The sequence below is a fragment of the Pogoniulus pusillus genome, chromosome 4 (genome assembly GCF_015220805.1).
Source record: "Pogoniulus pusillus isolate bPogPus1 chromosome 4, bPogPus1.pri, whole genome shotgun sequence".
Classification (NCBI taxonomy): domain Eukaryota; kingdom Metazoa; phylum Chordata; class Aves; order Piciformes; family Lybiidae; genus Pogoniulus; species Pogoniulus pusillus.
Genome location: NC_087267.1, coordinates 3,854,933 through 3,870,841, shown reverse-complemented (window position 1 = coordinate 3,870,841; position 15,909 = coordinate 3,854,933). Strand labels below are relative to the sequence as shown.

Here is a 15,909-nt window from a genome sequence, read left to right as displayed (position 1 = left end):
CTAGTGGAACATCCACGCTTCAGTCAGATCTTGTCACCTCAGCACAGCAGTGATAGAGCAAATCAGGATCTCTAAGCACGTGGAGACCCAGGCCATGTGTCCAGCACTTGTGGTGTGGTTAGGTTTTTGTCTAATACTTTGCCATGTCACAGTCACTCACTACCTTACTAACTTGCTCATTTGGCAATATGTTATTAATTTTTATGGCATAATTTACAAAGAGTATATGCAAAAATTCTATAGTACTTCTCACCTGAGACCTTTCTGGTTAAGCTGTATTCAAGCAGAGCTTTCTGTTGCCTGTGGCATTGTTAGTTCTAGGGAATACAGCAGAGCACAAAATAGCTGACCAAATGGTTTTGGATGTTGTATGACCAGAAAAAATAAAAGAAGTTTCTATGATAACCAGTAAATTGGTTAATTTCTCTATTTTGGGGAGATAAAGTGGAGGTAGAAAGTTAATATATTTTTTTTCCATAAATAATAATTTAAAAAAAACTTAGTAAATAACTCTCTGTGCTCTTAACTCCTTTGGGCATTGGTGACATTGGAGAGTACTGATCACCTCACAGGACTAAACTGTATATGACTATATTCACAAAGGTACTGTAATATATCAACCCAGCATTTTTTCATAGAGTTTGCAGTGTGAGGATTTAAGGCTTACGTAAGTCTTCAGGAGTCTTTTCAGTTCAGGGTCTAGAGTAAGTATAATATGATGGGCTGCAATAGAAGAAATTTCAGTCTCAAGTATCCTAAGGACAGCAATTTCAGTAGGGCTCACAGGGTATGAAGGTCCATTCATAGAATCATAGAATCAACCAGGTTGGAAGAGACCTCCAAGATCATCCAGTCCAACCTAGCACCCAGCCCCAGCCAGTCAACCAGACCATGGCACTAAGTGCCTCATCCAGTCTTTTCTTGAACACCTCCAGGGACAGTGCCTCCACCACCTCCCTGGGCAGCCCATTCCAATGCAAATCACTCTCTCTGGGAAGAACTTCCTCCTAACATCCAGCCTATACTTCCCCCAGCACAACTTGAGACTGTGTCCCCTTGTTCTCTTGCTGGTTGACTATGAGAAGAGACCACCCCCCACCTGGTTACAATGTCCCTTCAGGTAGTTGTAGACAGCAATGAGGTCACCCCTCAGCCTCCTCTTCTCTAGGCTAAACACCTCCAGCTCCCTCAGCCTCTCCTCATAGGGTATGTGTGCTTGTATATTGTGCTAAGCTGTGAATATAAAGCTTCATTCCTTAACTTCCAGCTGGCTGAGTCTACTCTGGATGATTTTCATAAGACTGGGGGAGTGGGTAACTCCCAAACCATCACAGCTTGTCTTGACTGAAAATGTTTCAGAGCATCATTATCATTGCTCTTTAGCATTGTGGAGTGTCCTGTCCAACAGGATGTTGATCTGTCAGGATTCTTGGTAATTGCAGAAATCTTTTTTGCTTGAGAAGTTCAACTTACACTTCTATATGCTGGAACATAACTTTGAGAACTTCTAGGCATTGATAGGACATGCAGCAAATGTAGGTAGCATGCAAAAGGTTTTGGTATATACTGACCAGTTGATGAATTTAACTTCTGTGTGAAATCATTTGGACTATTATGCTGAAGCCTTGATTAGAGATACAAAAGGAAGGAAAAGAGAACTCTTTACAAAAACATTGTATTCTGTGAACAACATAAAGATCTATTCTTCTAAGCTCCAAATGAACATCTTAGAATCAGTTTGGTTGGAACAGACCTTTAAGATGATCCAGTCCAACTGTTCACCTAGCACTTTGAAGTTGCCACTAAATTATGTCTCTCAGCACCACATCTGTATACCTCTTTTGAATCCCTCCAGGAACGGTGGCTTAACCACTTCCATGGGCAGCCTGTTCCAACACTTGACAACCCTTGGGGTTAAGAAATTTGTCCTAATATGCAATCTAATCTGCTCCCTCCGCCCCTGAGCAACTTGAAGCCTTTTCTTCTTGTCCTATGGTGTGTTACCTGGGAGGAGAGACTGACACTCACTTTGCTACAGCCTGCTTTTAGGTAGTTGTAGGGAGTGATAAGGTCTTCACTTGGTCTCCTTTTCTCCAGGCTGAACAACCCTGGTTCCCTCAGACACAACTCCTAAGATCCCTCACCATCTTCACTGCTCTGCTTTGGACACACTCTAACAGCCTCAAGCTACTCCAGGGGAAATTTAGGCTCAAGGTGAGGAGAAAGTTCTTCACTGAGAGAGTCATTGGACACTGGAATGGGCTGCCCGGGGAGGTGGTGGAGTCGCCGTCCCTGGAGCTGTTCAAGGCAGGATTGGACGTGGCACTTGGTGCCATGGTCTGGCCTTGAGCTCTGTGGTAAAGGGTTAGACTTGATGATCTGTGAGGTCTCTTCCAACCCTGATGATGCTGTGATACTGTGATACTGATACTGTGACTCTAAGCCCTTATTAGTTCAATTTTTATTTAAACACCTTATCATCATATAGTCAGTAGTAAAGTAATTGTGAATGAACTTACAGTGTTGATGCTTTGATTGCTTATTTATGGGAACAATACAGAAATTAGTTTAGGAAAAATCTGATTTCCACTTTGTATTGAAGGTAACTTCCAGAAAATGGCCACCAAATAATTTCTGCAGTTTTCTCTGTTTGTTAGTATAGCTGTAGTGGCTTTGCAACACTTTGATGATAGTAAATGTTCTGTGATAGATACAGTACATTACTGCATCCACAGAAGTTTGCATGTTTGTTGTTTTCTTTAATAATTCAACATCTAGTGTCCTTAGTGTCATTAAAGGAGAAACATGTTAAGCCACTTAGATCAAATCAACCAGAGAAGCTTTGGGAAAAAACCCAAGTCCACATGTAAAAACCTAAGTAGGTACAGCTAGGCATGTATTAACTTAAGTTTTGGTTCTTTGTATGTCATTCACAATACATTCTACACTTCAAGAAAGAACCTACAAGAAGATGGTGCTAAGAGCAATATTCCTGATCTTCCACTTATAATTCACTAGCAAAATGTTTGGTTGTTGTGATATCACTAGCAAAGAAAAGCACAGTGGACATCAGCTGTAGTTAAAGTTGATGATATGAGCACATGGAATTTAAGCTGGTGACTAGAGTTAAAAGGTTTGACATACTCTGTTACTAATCCATGGAGCTTTCCAACTCCTCTCACACCTTGAAAATAAGAGCTGTCATGGCTTTAGCATCACACAGGCTTATATACCCAGCTGCTGTGAATGTCCATTAAACTTCATGACTACATGAATAGTGCAGAGACTCCAAAGTTCTTAGTCTGCTTTACTAGAACATGGCCTTGCAGTATAAAAATAATGCAGGGTTTGATTTTGTTTTGTGGTTTAGGTTTTTGCTTTGTTGGTTTTGGTTTGGTTTGGTTTTAATATATTGGTGATCACTAAAGGTAACAATTAATGGAACATGACCATTGTGATGCCCTGTTGTGCAGCTTACCTGTCTGTGAAGTCCAAAAATCTCGTGTATTGCTGTGTTAATGTCAAATAGGTTTTGCATTTAGTATCATCTCTCAAAAATTCCTTATTTTTCATGTGAGTAAACACTCCCACCCAGCTCCAGGAGAGGCAAGTTCAGGTTACAGCTGAGAACATTTCATTAAATCATAGAATGGGTTGGAAGAGACCTTTAAAGGTCATCTAGTCCAGTTTCCCTTCAGTGAGCAGGGACACCTTCAACTACATCAGCTTGCCCAGAGTCCCTTCCAAACTCACTTGAAGTATTTCCAGGGATCCAACATCAGTCTGGGCAACGTGTTCCAGTGTTTCACCACCCTCATTGTAAAATATGTTTTCCTGATATCTAGTCTGAATCTACTCTTTCTTAGTTTAAAAATATTTCCCCCTGTCCTATTGCTACAGGCCCTATTAAAAACCTATCCCCATCTTTCTTACAAGCCCCTCTTTAAGCATTGAAAAGACAGAAAGTTCTTCTAAATTCATAACTGGATGATATGTCACCACCTAAACTCTAGTCATATGTTGGCTGTGTCCAAACAGCACAGGCTTGTGGATCCATCTTGTATTTGCAGCCAGTGCCATCCTGGAGGAAGGAAGCAAGGCAAAACATTTCCCCCATGGGAAAGAATCAACATAGTTCACAGCTTCTCTGAAACAGCTCCATGTTTGTGTAAACCCTGAAAAAGTACCATGTGAGATCACCCTTAGGACTGACCATGCGTTTCATTCTGAATTCCAGACCCTCTCTATAAATAAATCTCAAGCAATTTGAGTATTTTTTTTGTGTATAGTTTTTTAATGTGTATGTTTGTGGTCATGAATTCCTTTCGAATGCCTGTGCTTGATAGGAATCATTCATGAGGTAAGAAGTTTTACTGTTCAGGTATTGAAGTCATATTTTCACCGACTTGATTACAGCTTTCTAGAGCAAAGTGTCCTTTTATGGCTTACAAATTGTCCACTGCTTGTCTGTAGAGGACCAATGCAGTGTCTGTAAAACCAAAAAAAAGCTTTTCCTAAATGACTTCTCTCCCACTGAGTGCTTTCAGGGTTGCTTTACATCACCATTTTAAAGCAGGAAATAAACACACCAGAATATTTTTAAAGTGAAATAAATGTATGTGAACGTTTGAGCTTCTTCTTTAAAATGCTTTAAGAGGGATGTGATCTTTTTGTGTGAATTTCAAAACAGCAAATCGTTATAGCTCACCATAAAAAAAAAGAGATGGATGAAAGAGAAGATGTGGTTGAAGATCTACTCACTGAGTATGCCATCCAGCTTAGCATTCAAGAGTCAGATGGGGACAAACCACTGGTTTCTTCCACCTGTAATGGCAGGTACTGTCATTTCAATATGTGTTGGAGATGATGTTGTATTTTAACAGTGTTTTGAGATATTGGCATTTAAAGCCTTTATCATGCTTAAAACAGTTCTTAGTTTGGCTATTAAGCCTCTCTGAAGCAATGATTCTAAACAGTAAATAAAATAGAAATGTTGATTTTTTTCCCCCTTCAAACATTTCTAAAGCCTAAAACTTTCAAGAGAACAAATCTGGATTTGTTGGTAGGCTGCTTGCTCTGCAGTTGCAGCAGTATTCCAGTCTTTCTATGTGCACTCAGATGCATGTGTGTGCCAAAAAAACCTGACTAGAATAACAACAAAAAGGCCACAGGAGTGTTCAGCAAGGGTTTATGCATGACATTAAAATTACATTTGGGAGTGGTTCCTGTGATTAGGGAATGCAGGGTTCAGCTCAGCTACATCTCTTAACTTTTCAGGCTATTTACCTTCTTATGTATGGTGAATGATGTCTATTAAGACAGAGATTATCATAGAATTATCATAGAATCAGCCAGGTTGGAACAGACCTCCAAGATCATCCAGTCCAACCTAGCACCCAGCCCTAGCCAGTCAACCAGACCATGGCACTAAGTGCCTCAATCAGTCTTTTCTTGAACACCTCCAGGGACAGTGCCTCCACCACCTCCCTGGGCAGCCCATTCCAATGCCAATCACTCTCTCTGGGAAGAACTTCCTCCTAACATCCAGCCTGTACTTCCCCTGGCACAACTTGAGACTGTGTCCCCTTGTTCTATTGCTGGTTGCCTGGGAGAAGAGGCCACCCCCCACCTGGCTACAATGTCCCTTCAGATAGTTGTAGACAGCAATGAGGTCTGCCCTGAGCCTCCTCTTCTCCAGTCTAAACAACCCCAGCTCCCTCAGCCTCTCCTCGAAGGGTTTGTGTTCCTTAAAAGTTCTGTGACAGTAATGCCATCAGTGTCTGAAATGGAAAGACATAGAACTTTAAGTCTTGGGAGACTGATAGCCTTTCCTCATTTCTTGTGGGATCTAATGAGAGTTTGAGTCTAATGGGGCTTCTCTTGCAGGACTGGAATCTCCTTTATTACTGAGGGTTCTCATCAGAGCCACTGGGTACTGTCATTGTTTGGCTATTATGGTTTGGGGTTTGGGGTTTTTGTTTTGTTGGTTTGGTTTGTTTAATTAAATCTGCTCTATTTTTTAACATGCTTTTATTACCACAGTACCTCAGGGAACTAGCAGTATGCATCAGCATTTGAATTCATAGAATCATAGAATCAAGCAGGTTGGAAGAGACCTCCAAGATCATCCAGTCCAACCTAGCACCCAGTCCTAGCCAGTCAACTAGACCATGGCACTAAGTGCCTCATCCAGGCTTTGCTTGAACACCTCCAGGGATGGTGCCTCCACCACCTCCTTGGGCAGCCCATCCCAATGCCAATCACTCTCTCTGCCAACAATTTCCTCCTAACATCCAGCCTAGACCTCCCCTGGCACAATTTGAAACTGTGTCCCCTTGGTTCTGTTGCCGGATGCCTGGCAGAAGAGACCAACCCCACCTGGCTACAACCTCCCCTTGGGTAGTTTCCATCCCATGGAAGTTTAAATGTTGTTGTTAAAAACATTACAACTCTTTCACAGGCAAAAAGGTGCCACTGATATCACCAACATCTACTTAATGAGTGAATATTTACATTCCAGTGCCATTGCATTTTCACTCACTGTTTAAGCTTTCTGAATCTGAAGGCTCATTTCTGTAGTGTGGGCAAATTCAGCTTTTTTTTTTTGGTCCATGTCAGAATTCTCTACAAAATTAGAACTTTTATCAGGTTAGCCTGCAGCAGATGTTATATCTAACTTAAGAACTTCAGATACTCTGAAGATGTAAGTTAGGAGGTCACAAGGCTAATTAAGATTGTAACTGATGTATTTAAAGGCAAGTTGGCTCAGCTGAAACCCAATGGAAAATATTGAATAAACAATGTGGTTAACCTTCTTTTTGTTTATATTTTCCATTTTCTGCTCTTTTTTTGGATAGTTTTGTGCCACCTAGTGAGGAAAATAGGAAAATTGTAACATCCATAAAGCAAGGTAAAACCCCTAAAATAAAACAGTCCCTTTGTAAAACAGCTTTCCATATGTTATTTTTCCACCTGCATCTCATTTATCTGTTGAATTTTTGTTAAGGTCGAGTATTTGGGCTCCAAGAACTTGTGAAACAGAAATATGCTTTGGATGAAGCTGATGAAAGAGGATGGTTTCCACTGCATGAGGCTGCAGCTCAGCCAATTCAGCAAATACTTGAAGTCATTTTGGATGGTAAGGTAAAAATATCTCACAAGATAAGGGGGGCAACAAAGAAACAGAACAGCCAACAATCCACAACAACAGGCTAGAACTGTCTACTAAAAAACTATGCACAAATCCTGCATGGTACATCTTGCTTATGGTGTTTAAATCTTCAGGCAAATGTTCCTTTTGGGAAAGTTGTATCATCAGCAAAGAACTTGGATTGTTTTTAGTGCTTTGTTGAGAAACCTACAGAGAGAGGAAAAAATACTGTTCAGTATTCAGTGTGTTTGGCAGTACTAGTTAGGTTAATTACAAGTAATTTCCATAATGACTTAACCTTTAAGGGTTTCTGGTATATCATAGAATCATAGAATCAAGCGGGTTGGAAGAGACCTCCAAGATCATCCAGTCCAACCTAGCACCCAGCCCTAGCCAGTCAACTAGACCATGGCACTAAGTGCCTCACCCAGTCTCTTCTTGAAGACCTCCAGGAACAGTGACTCCACCACCTCCCTGGGCAGCCCATTCCAATGGGAAATCACTCTCTCGGTGAAGAACTTCCTCCTAACATCCAGCCTATACCTCCCCCGGCACAACTTGAGACTGTGTCCCCTTGTTCTATTGCTGGTTGTTTGGAAGAAGAGGCCACCCCCCACCTGGTTACAATGTCCCTTCAGGTAGTTGTAGACAGTAATAAGATCACCCCTGAGCCTCCTCTTCTCCAGGCTAATGAGACATATATGTGTATGTCTTACCAGCTTTGTGCTTTGATTTTGTTTTGTCTTTGCCCACTTTCTTCTAGCATCTTATAAAGCAATGTGGGAATACAAAACATGCGATGGAGAAACGCCGTTGACTTTGGCAGCAAAAGCTGGCTTGGTGAAGAATGTACAGACCTTACTGGAAAAGGGTGTTTGGCCCAATACCAAAAATGACCGAGGGGAAACTCCACTTCTTATTGGTATTTGCCTCCTCTTAAGCAAAGTAAATGGGCCGTGCTTCCTCTCAGCTAAGTACTTCTGCTGGCTTCTGTGCTTTAGATGCTGGTCTTTTTAAGTGAACCTAAATACAGCACTTCAGCAACAGTACTCAGCATTCAGCTCAGCATTTACTATGCTTTTGGTGATCACTGAGGTGATTTTAAAGATGCTTCCTATGCTTAGGTGATTGCTGAGATGCTCCTAAGAAAATGAGACTTTTGTTCCAGGTTCTTTCTCTATGTCATCAAGTGCTATAAGACTTTTAACAGCCTAACCATGTTTGACTGGCTTTAAGTACAAGTGGAGTACGAGAACAAGCTGTTGCTTTAGACTCATAGAATCAAGCGGGTTGGAAGAGACCTCCAAGATCATCCAGTCCAACCTAGCACCCAGCCCTAGCTAACCAACTATAACATGGCACTAAGTGCCTCATCCAGGCTTTTCTTGAAGACCTCCAGGGACGGTGCCTCCACCACCTCCCTGGGCAGCCCATTCCAATGCCAATCTCTGGGAAGAACTTCCTCCTAACATCCAGCCTATACATTCCCAGGCACAACTTGAGACTGTGTCCCCTTGTCCTGTTGCTGGTTGCCTGGGAGAAGAGGCCACCCCCCACCTGGCTGCTGTGTCCCTTCGGGTAGCTGTAGACAGCAATGAGGTCAAACTTGACTGTGTCTTTCATGGAGCAGATCTAGAGGTTGTTGGAGATGTTTAGTTTTACCAGATGTTTTCTTCAGGAACAAGCAGGCATTTTTTACTTTCCAAATTCCCCATCTCATTTCTCTCCTCTCTTCCACTGAAAATAAGCTCCAACTGCACTTCTAAGTAATACTCCAACCTAGTGAAAGATGATTGCTTTGGAAGATTTTATACTATTGGTAGACTTAAATGAGCTTTACTGTACATGAGTGGTTTAGCTGTATTTGTTTCTAATTTCAGTTGAGTGTCAAAACATCTCCATTCTTCTGAAGAAATAAGCTAATACAATATAGGAAAACACAATATATCATACAATTCTCCATATCAAAACATTCATTTCTCTGCATTTTTCTTACCTTTCATCAGATGTGATTACTGTGTTAACATTTTAAGGCCTTGAGTCCTTTCTAGAGGGTTCCTCTGCAATGTCTTGCTTCACATTGTTTTGGCTCTTTTCAATAGTTTTGAGGCCCAAATATTTCTCTCTGCAAACTCCTGAAAATTAAGTTTGTCAGCTATATATTGTTATATGATGGTTTTTTGTAGTTTGTGTCACCAAACATGGATGTAGATAATGCTGTACATCATACATTTCAGTCTTAATGAAAGAGAGGATCAGGTGCTTAATGCTTAATATCCAATGCTCCTGATTTAGTTCCAGGTATAGATTTAGTGTCAGGTACATTTGGTAATACTCTGCTTCAAAGCAATTGTGGATAATTAGGAAGGCTGTTGCCTCTTAAAAACCTTCAGACTTGTATAGCTGGAAATTCACCTTATGATGCTGATCTCCCTCAGCTGCCCCACCAGCCAGTGGCTGGATGTTAGGAGGAAGTTCTTCACAGAGGGAGTGATTTGCTATTGGAATGGGCTGCCCAGGGAGGTGGTGGAGTCACCATCCCTGGAGGTGTTCAAGAAAAGCCTGGATGAGGCACTTAGTGCCATGGCCTAGTTGACTAGATAGGGCTGGGTGCTAGGTTGGACTGGATGAGCTTGGAGGTCTCTTCCAACCTGGTTGATTCTATGGAATTCTATGAAATTCTAATTCTTCCAGAATGTAGTTCAGAAATAAAATTAGGCTCTTATATTGTTTTATATGTAAATAATTTTCAAGTGCAGTTACCCATGATAATTTCACTCCTGAAACCTCAAAAGGGCAGAACATGATAGATGTCAACTGTACTTTGGCTGACAACAGCCGCTGAGCACTTGCTATGATTGGAGTAGGTCATGAAGTCACGAGTGGAATTTTCTTGGGCCATTGCAATATTTGCATCACCTTTAGAAGTAAGGACTGTATTCAAATATGATGTTATTTTTATTACTGCTTTTCCTTGTGATGTACCTGCTTCTGCATTTTCCGAATCAAAGTGGTGCTGCTTTTGTCCTCTCTGCTCCAAAGAGACTTATTTTGCATTTTGTGTTGGTTCACCTTGATTTCCTGAGCAGCTGACATTGCATTTATCTACCACTAAATTGGCTTCCCAGATTTCTAGGAATGGAAACATTTCAAATGTCTTGCATTGGTACACAGGAAAAAGCTTTTCTAAACTTACTAGTTGTGTTTTACTTTCATGACAGCATGCCTGAAAATGTAATTGTGTTGTTTTCTTCCTTTTAAAAATACCTTCCTTCGAGCTGTAAGAAACAGCTCTTTTGAAATGGTATCCACTCTGATTAAACACAACTGCAGCATCCGCCAGCCGTGTGCAAGACGTTGGTCAGCAATGCATGAAGCAGCAAAACAGGGACGCAAAGACATTGTTGCCCTTCTTCTGAAGAATGGCGGAGATGTGAACTTGAAGGATGGGTATGGAGTGACACCATTAGGTGTTGCTGCTGAATATGGTCACTGTGATGTGCTGGAGCATCTTATCCATAAGGGTATGTCGAATCATAAGATGGTCTGGGTTGGAAGGGAGCTCCGAAGGTCATTTAGTCCAACCCCCTCTGCAGTAGGCACAGACATCCTCAACTAGATCAGGTTACCTAGAGCCCTGTTGAGCCTCACTTTGAGTATCTCCAGGAATGGGGTACTAACCACCTCCCCGGGCAACCTGTTCCAGTGTTCTCCTGCCCTCATGGTAAAGAACCTGTTCCCTTTTACCTGTAGTCAGATAAAATGAAAATACACCTCTGCACTGGCATACATATTGCCTGGTTGTGAATGATCATGGAAAAGGAAATAAAGAGTAGTGGTGAATGAGAATTTTTGGTTCCTTGGAAGGAAAGGAAGCATGTATGAGTGTTCCTGTTAGACTAGAACATTTCCTTAATGCAAGTGGAAAAGTGGCAGAGTTGATACCAATCCATTTCAGCCAAGGAGGGACTTAACTGCTGTACATGGTCTTCTTGCCCTTCCTTATTCCTTCATACTCCACTCCCCTGATTACCCTTACTCCCTTCAGTCCCTTTCTTCTCCATGTCTCCCCTTCCTTCCTTCCTTCCTTCCTTGTCCAGAATGAGATTATTTTTAATTAATTAAATGAAATATTTTTGTAATTCACCAGATTTTTTTAGTCCTCAGTTAGAACTAACTGTTAAAGACACCACTCAGATGAGCATTTGAACTTTTATCTTTACAACTCTTGTTTTGCCTTTGAGATGCAAATTTAACACTGGAGACATTTCTTGTTCTGGTAAAGTTTTAACTTAAATAGACCTGAAAATGAAGAGGAAAGTACTTTGAGCTCATTTTTACAATGATCTGCAAACCACTTTGGATATAATTGTGAGTCCTGTGTCCTCTTTCAAGGTGGAGATGTCCAGGCCTTAGCAGATGATGGTTCATCAATACTATTTGAAGCAGCTGGAGGAGGTAATCCAGACTGCATAGCCCTCCTTTTGGAATATGGAGGAAGTGGCAATGTGCCTAATAAGGCAGGACTGCTTCCCATACACAAAGCAGCTTATGAGGGGCATTACCTGTGAGTATGAACTTGGACTTGACATTTTCTTTAAGATGCAGTATGGCATAAGGTCACATCAAAGATGACTGTGGTAAACTTGCAAACACACAGACTATTTCTATTTCAGAAGTGCCTGCATTACATTCGTTTGAATTAACTTTTAAGTGCTTTTTAACATTAAAAAATAAAGTGAAATGTACTCCTTAGAACTAAATGCAAAACTGAAACAAACAGAAGATCTTCTTTGAGAGTGTTCAAACCTGGTGTTTCTGTATTTGTGTGAAGTGCCTAGCTGGTAATGTAGCATACAGCTTGGCAAGGGCTGTTTTCTTCATGCAGGGAAGCAATACCTAACTAGTTTTATTCACTGGTTTTTTTTAGGGCCCTGAAGTATCTCATTGAGGTCACATCCCAAACTGCAATCCAGAAAAGTGGGCTAAGCCCTGTCCATTCAGCAGCAGATGGTCAGAATTCACAGTGCCTAGAGCTGCTCATTGAAAATGATTTTGATGTCAATACTCTGATGGCTGAACACATTTCAGATGGCTATGATGATGAAAGGAAAACCGCACTGTATTTTGCTGTTTCTAACAATGACATTCTTTGCACTGAAATACTGCTCAAAGCAGGGGCAAATCCAAACAAGGATCCTTTAAACTGTCTTCTTGTGGCAGTGAGGGCTGGCAACCATGAAATTGTAAGGCTGCTTCTGTCTTACGGAGCAAACGTCAATTGCTACTTCATGTTGGTTAATGATACACATTTTCCCAGTGCCATTCAGTATGCCTTGAATGATGAGGTGATGCTGAGGCTGTTGCTCAATCATGGATATAATGTGGACATGTGTTTTGACTGTATGCATCAAGATATCTTTGGAAATTCTTTTGTGTGGTCAACTCCAGAGGAAGAGATTCTCCCTGGGTGGACTTCTTCTGTAATAAAGGATAATCCGGTAAATATGTAACCTTTCTTCCTTCTCTTCCCTTTGCTCTTTCCATTAGCCAGCCTTAAAGATTCCAGGTTACTGTGCAGAATTAAGATTAACATACTGGCAAAATAATTTTTTAAAACACCCTGGAAATGAACCAACCAATTCTCATTTTCTACTTGGAGATAGAGAAAATTGTGTACATAGAGTGGGTTTAGTTTGGAGTACATACATAACATTTAGAAAAGAAGTTTTAAGAAATCATGCAGCAGGATTCAGGAATTTCTCTTCCTACCCTAACCAGTGGAATACATGGGCTTCCAAAAAGAAATGAATCAACCAGGTTGGAAGAGACCTTGAAGATCATCCAGTCCAACCTAGCACCCAGCCCTATCCAATCAACTAGACCATGGCACTAAGTGCCTCATCCAGGCTTTTCTTGAACACCTCCAGGAATAGTGACTCCACCACCTCCCTGGGCAGCCCATTCCAATGCCAATCACTCTCTCTGGGAAGAACTTCCTCCTAACATCCAGCCTATCCTTCCCCCAGCACAATTTGAGACTGTGAATCACTGTTGAACAAAACAATGCCACAAGTTATAGCAAAGTTATAGTAATTATTTGCCCTCAGGCCTATCCAAGTGAATTAAAGGATCACAAAAGTTAAGCATGGAAGAAACTGCCTTTTAAAGTAACCTACTTGGGCATCAATTTATTAGTGTTCAAGGTCATTACTAATACTTTGTTTAAATTATTTTGTATCATTGCTTTTAAATGTGTTATTTTGGCACTCCTCTGCAGGTATTTTGAAATTGTGACTGGTTGTGTTTTCCTTTTCAGTTCTGTGACTTTATTGCTGTGCCTTGGTTGAAACATTTAGCAGGAAAAGTGGTTCGTGTTTTTATTGATTACATGGATTATGTGCCTCTGTGCACAAAAATCAAGTTTATCTTAGAAACACAGAAAGAATGGGCAGAGATACGCCAGATACTGGGTAAATGTCTAACTTCTTGTTAATAATGTTATGATTTAGTAGTGGAGACTTCATTTGCTTATGTCAGGTCACGTTCATCACCATACTAGCTAAGAACCAGATTGTGCCTCTCAGACTGAGACATATTTACATGTTGCCACTAGGCCAATGATTTAATTGGACTAGAATATGGCAAACATGCATTAGAGAGAGTTAATCTCATATGGATTATCACTGTTGTGTGGGAAGCTCTTTTAGTTAAGCAGGACCACTGATGTACTGCTCAAATTCCTTAGTAACCCATGTGACAGAAGACGTTGCATGGCTATGAGGAATATCATTCACACTTCCTTCCTTCTTTTTGCCCTCTTGATCATTCAAGGCTATTAACCATTGAAGGATTATTGTAAAAACATGGTTTAAATCCCATTATGTTCCAAGTGGCAGATGGTGATGGTGAGTGTACCATCATAATCTGTGTAACATCATTTCCTAACTGTGATTTGCATGATATAATGTAGAGTTGCAATTGCTCATAATGTAGTAGAATAATACTTCTTATGTATGCTTCACAGTAGGTGGCTATAGCTTCCACTCACTTTAAATCTATTGGGGAACATATTACATGTTTTATATGACTGAGGTTTCTCTTCCTTATTTTAAAAGCATTTATGATTAAAACTGGTACCCTGTGTTTAATTTTGCTTGGGTACTTTACAATAGAGTGCAGAGGAACTCCTTTTTCATAGCATCACTGGTACATTAAAATAATTTAGTAGAACTAACTACTGATGTTTCAAGTACCTTTTTGGTATACTCAGGAAGGAAGAGTTGAACTGTGTTCTTTGAAGTAAATTCTGATAATAAGTGTTTGTTTAGAAGGCTCAGCAGGCCCAAGCATGGCAAAGTCTGGTCCTGCTGCCTTATTAGAATCATACAATCAACTAGGTTGGAAGAGACCTCCAAGATCATCCAGTCCAACCTAGCACCCAGCCCTAGCCAGTCAACTAGACCATGGCACTAAGTGCCTCATCCAGTCTTTTCTTGAACACCTCCAGGGACAGTGACTCCACCACCTCCCTGGGCAGCCCATTCCAATGGCAAATCATTAAATTGATGCAGCAGAAATGGAAGGTGCTCCAGTTGCTCTCAACATGCAGGTTTCAAGATGTGCACCTATGGAGGGGAGAGATCATTCATCAGTTACCATTGATTACACTAAATAGGCTGATACACTTCCTTTAAGTGTTACTAAATAAGAATTACACTTCCTTTAGGTGTTCAGACGGGCACTTTGGAGACAGAGTGCAGTGTGTATATTCCTGAAAGACAAAAAAAAGACAGGTGCCTGGTGGAAGAAGTTTGATTAATATCAGCAGCATATATCATCACAATTTTCAAGTAAAAAGAATGGTGTTTTACTTAGAAGTGGTGAAATAATAACGCCCCAAGGCTATAGGTTTTGGTGTTAATTCTGTTAGAGCAAATGTGAGGATTTGGCTGAAACACTGGCTTACAGTCATTAATAGTTAACAAATTCTCCCTGTTTCTCTCCCACTCTTCTTTTTAGCTAACCCTCGCCCATTGAAACATCTGTGTCGTCTGAAAATACGCCAAGCCTTGGGGCTACCGAGACTCCAGAAACTGTCATCCACAAAGAAGTTTCCACTTCCAACAGCTCTCAAGGACTATATTCTATACAAAGAATATGACCTGTATGGAGAAGCAATACATTTAGAATAGGTTTTTTAAAGAGCAGTGCACAGTCTGTAAGCTGACTCATTTCCTCACTGTTTTTGCTAGCAATAGAGCTGTGTGTGCTGTTTCATGCACGCAGATGTATGTGTTTATATGTTTTATATACATTCACCATGGCCTGGTATTCATTGTTAATATCTCTTTTATGGGAACAATTTTGGCTTAGAATCACAGAATGTATTGGGTTGGAAGGAGCCCTCCGAGGCCATCTTATACAGAGAATCATAGAATCAACCAGGTTGGAAGAGACCTCCAAGATCATCCAGTCCCACCTAGCACCCAGCCCTAGCCAGTCAACTAGACCATGGCACTAAGTGCCTCATCCAGGCTTTTCTTGAGCACCTCCAGGGACACATCTAGACATTGATCTTAATTAATTTCAGTATAAATATTTAGAGCAGGTTGTCCAGAAAAGTTGTGAAGGCTCCAGTCAGCAGGGATATCTTCAAGTAGATCAGATTGGTGAGGGCCCCATCAATCCAAACGAGGCCCCCAGGGATGGGGCCTCCACCACATCTCTGGATGACTCATTTGTGCTTGTTTGCTTGC

At 41.0% G+C, this 15,909-nt stretch overlaps 1 protein-coding gene across 2 annotated transcripts; it reads left to right on the top strand.

The window, feature by feature from the left end:
• Positions 1-4,723: 4,723 nt before the first annotated feature.
• On the top strand, positions 4,724-15,345 carry ASB15 (ankyrin repeat and SOCS box containing 15). Of its 2 annotated transcripts, none has more exons than XM_064142883.1 (9): positions 4,724-4,821; positions 6,846-6,910; positions 7,007-7,138; positions 7,914-8,072; positions 10,429-10,674; positions 11,546-11,717; positions 12,081-12,651; positions 13,470-13,623; positions 15,173-15,345. In XM_064142883.1, the coding sequence occupies exons 1-9, from the start codon at positions 4,724-4,726 to the stop codon at positions 15,343-15,345; spliced, it is 1,770 nt and encodes a 589-aa protein (XP_063998953.1). The 2 variants fall into 2 exon arrangements, with proteins under 2 accessions (XP_063998953.1, XP_063998952.1); XM_064142882.1 differs by having other exon boundaries at positions 4,724-4,836; positions 6,858-6,910.
• Positions 15,346-15,909: the final 564 nt, after the last annotated feature.

Coding starts and splice junctions, on each gene's coding strand:
- ASB15 (XM_064142882.1), top strand. CDS start 4,724: ATGGATGAAAGAGAAGATGTGGTTGAAGATCTACTCACTGAGTATGCC. Junction 8,073..10,428: donor GGAAACTCCACTTCTTATTG/GTATTTGCCTCC, acceptor CCTTCCTTCGAG/CTGTAAGAAACAGCTCTTTT. Junction 10,675..11,545: donor GGAGCATCTTATCCATAAGG/GTATGTCGAATC, acceptor TCCTCTTTCAAG/GTGGAGATGTCCAGGCCTTA.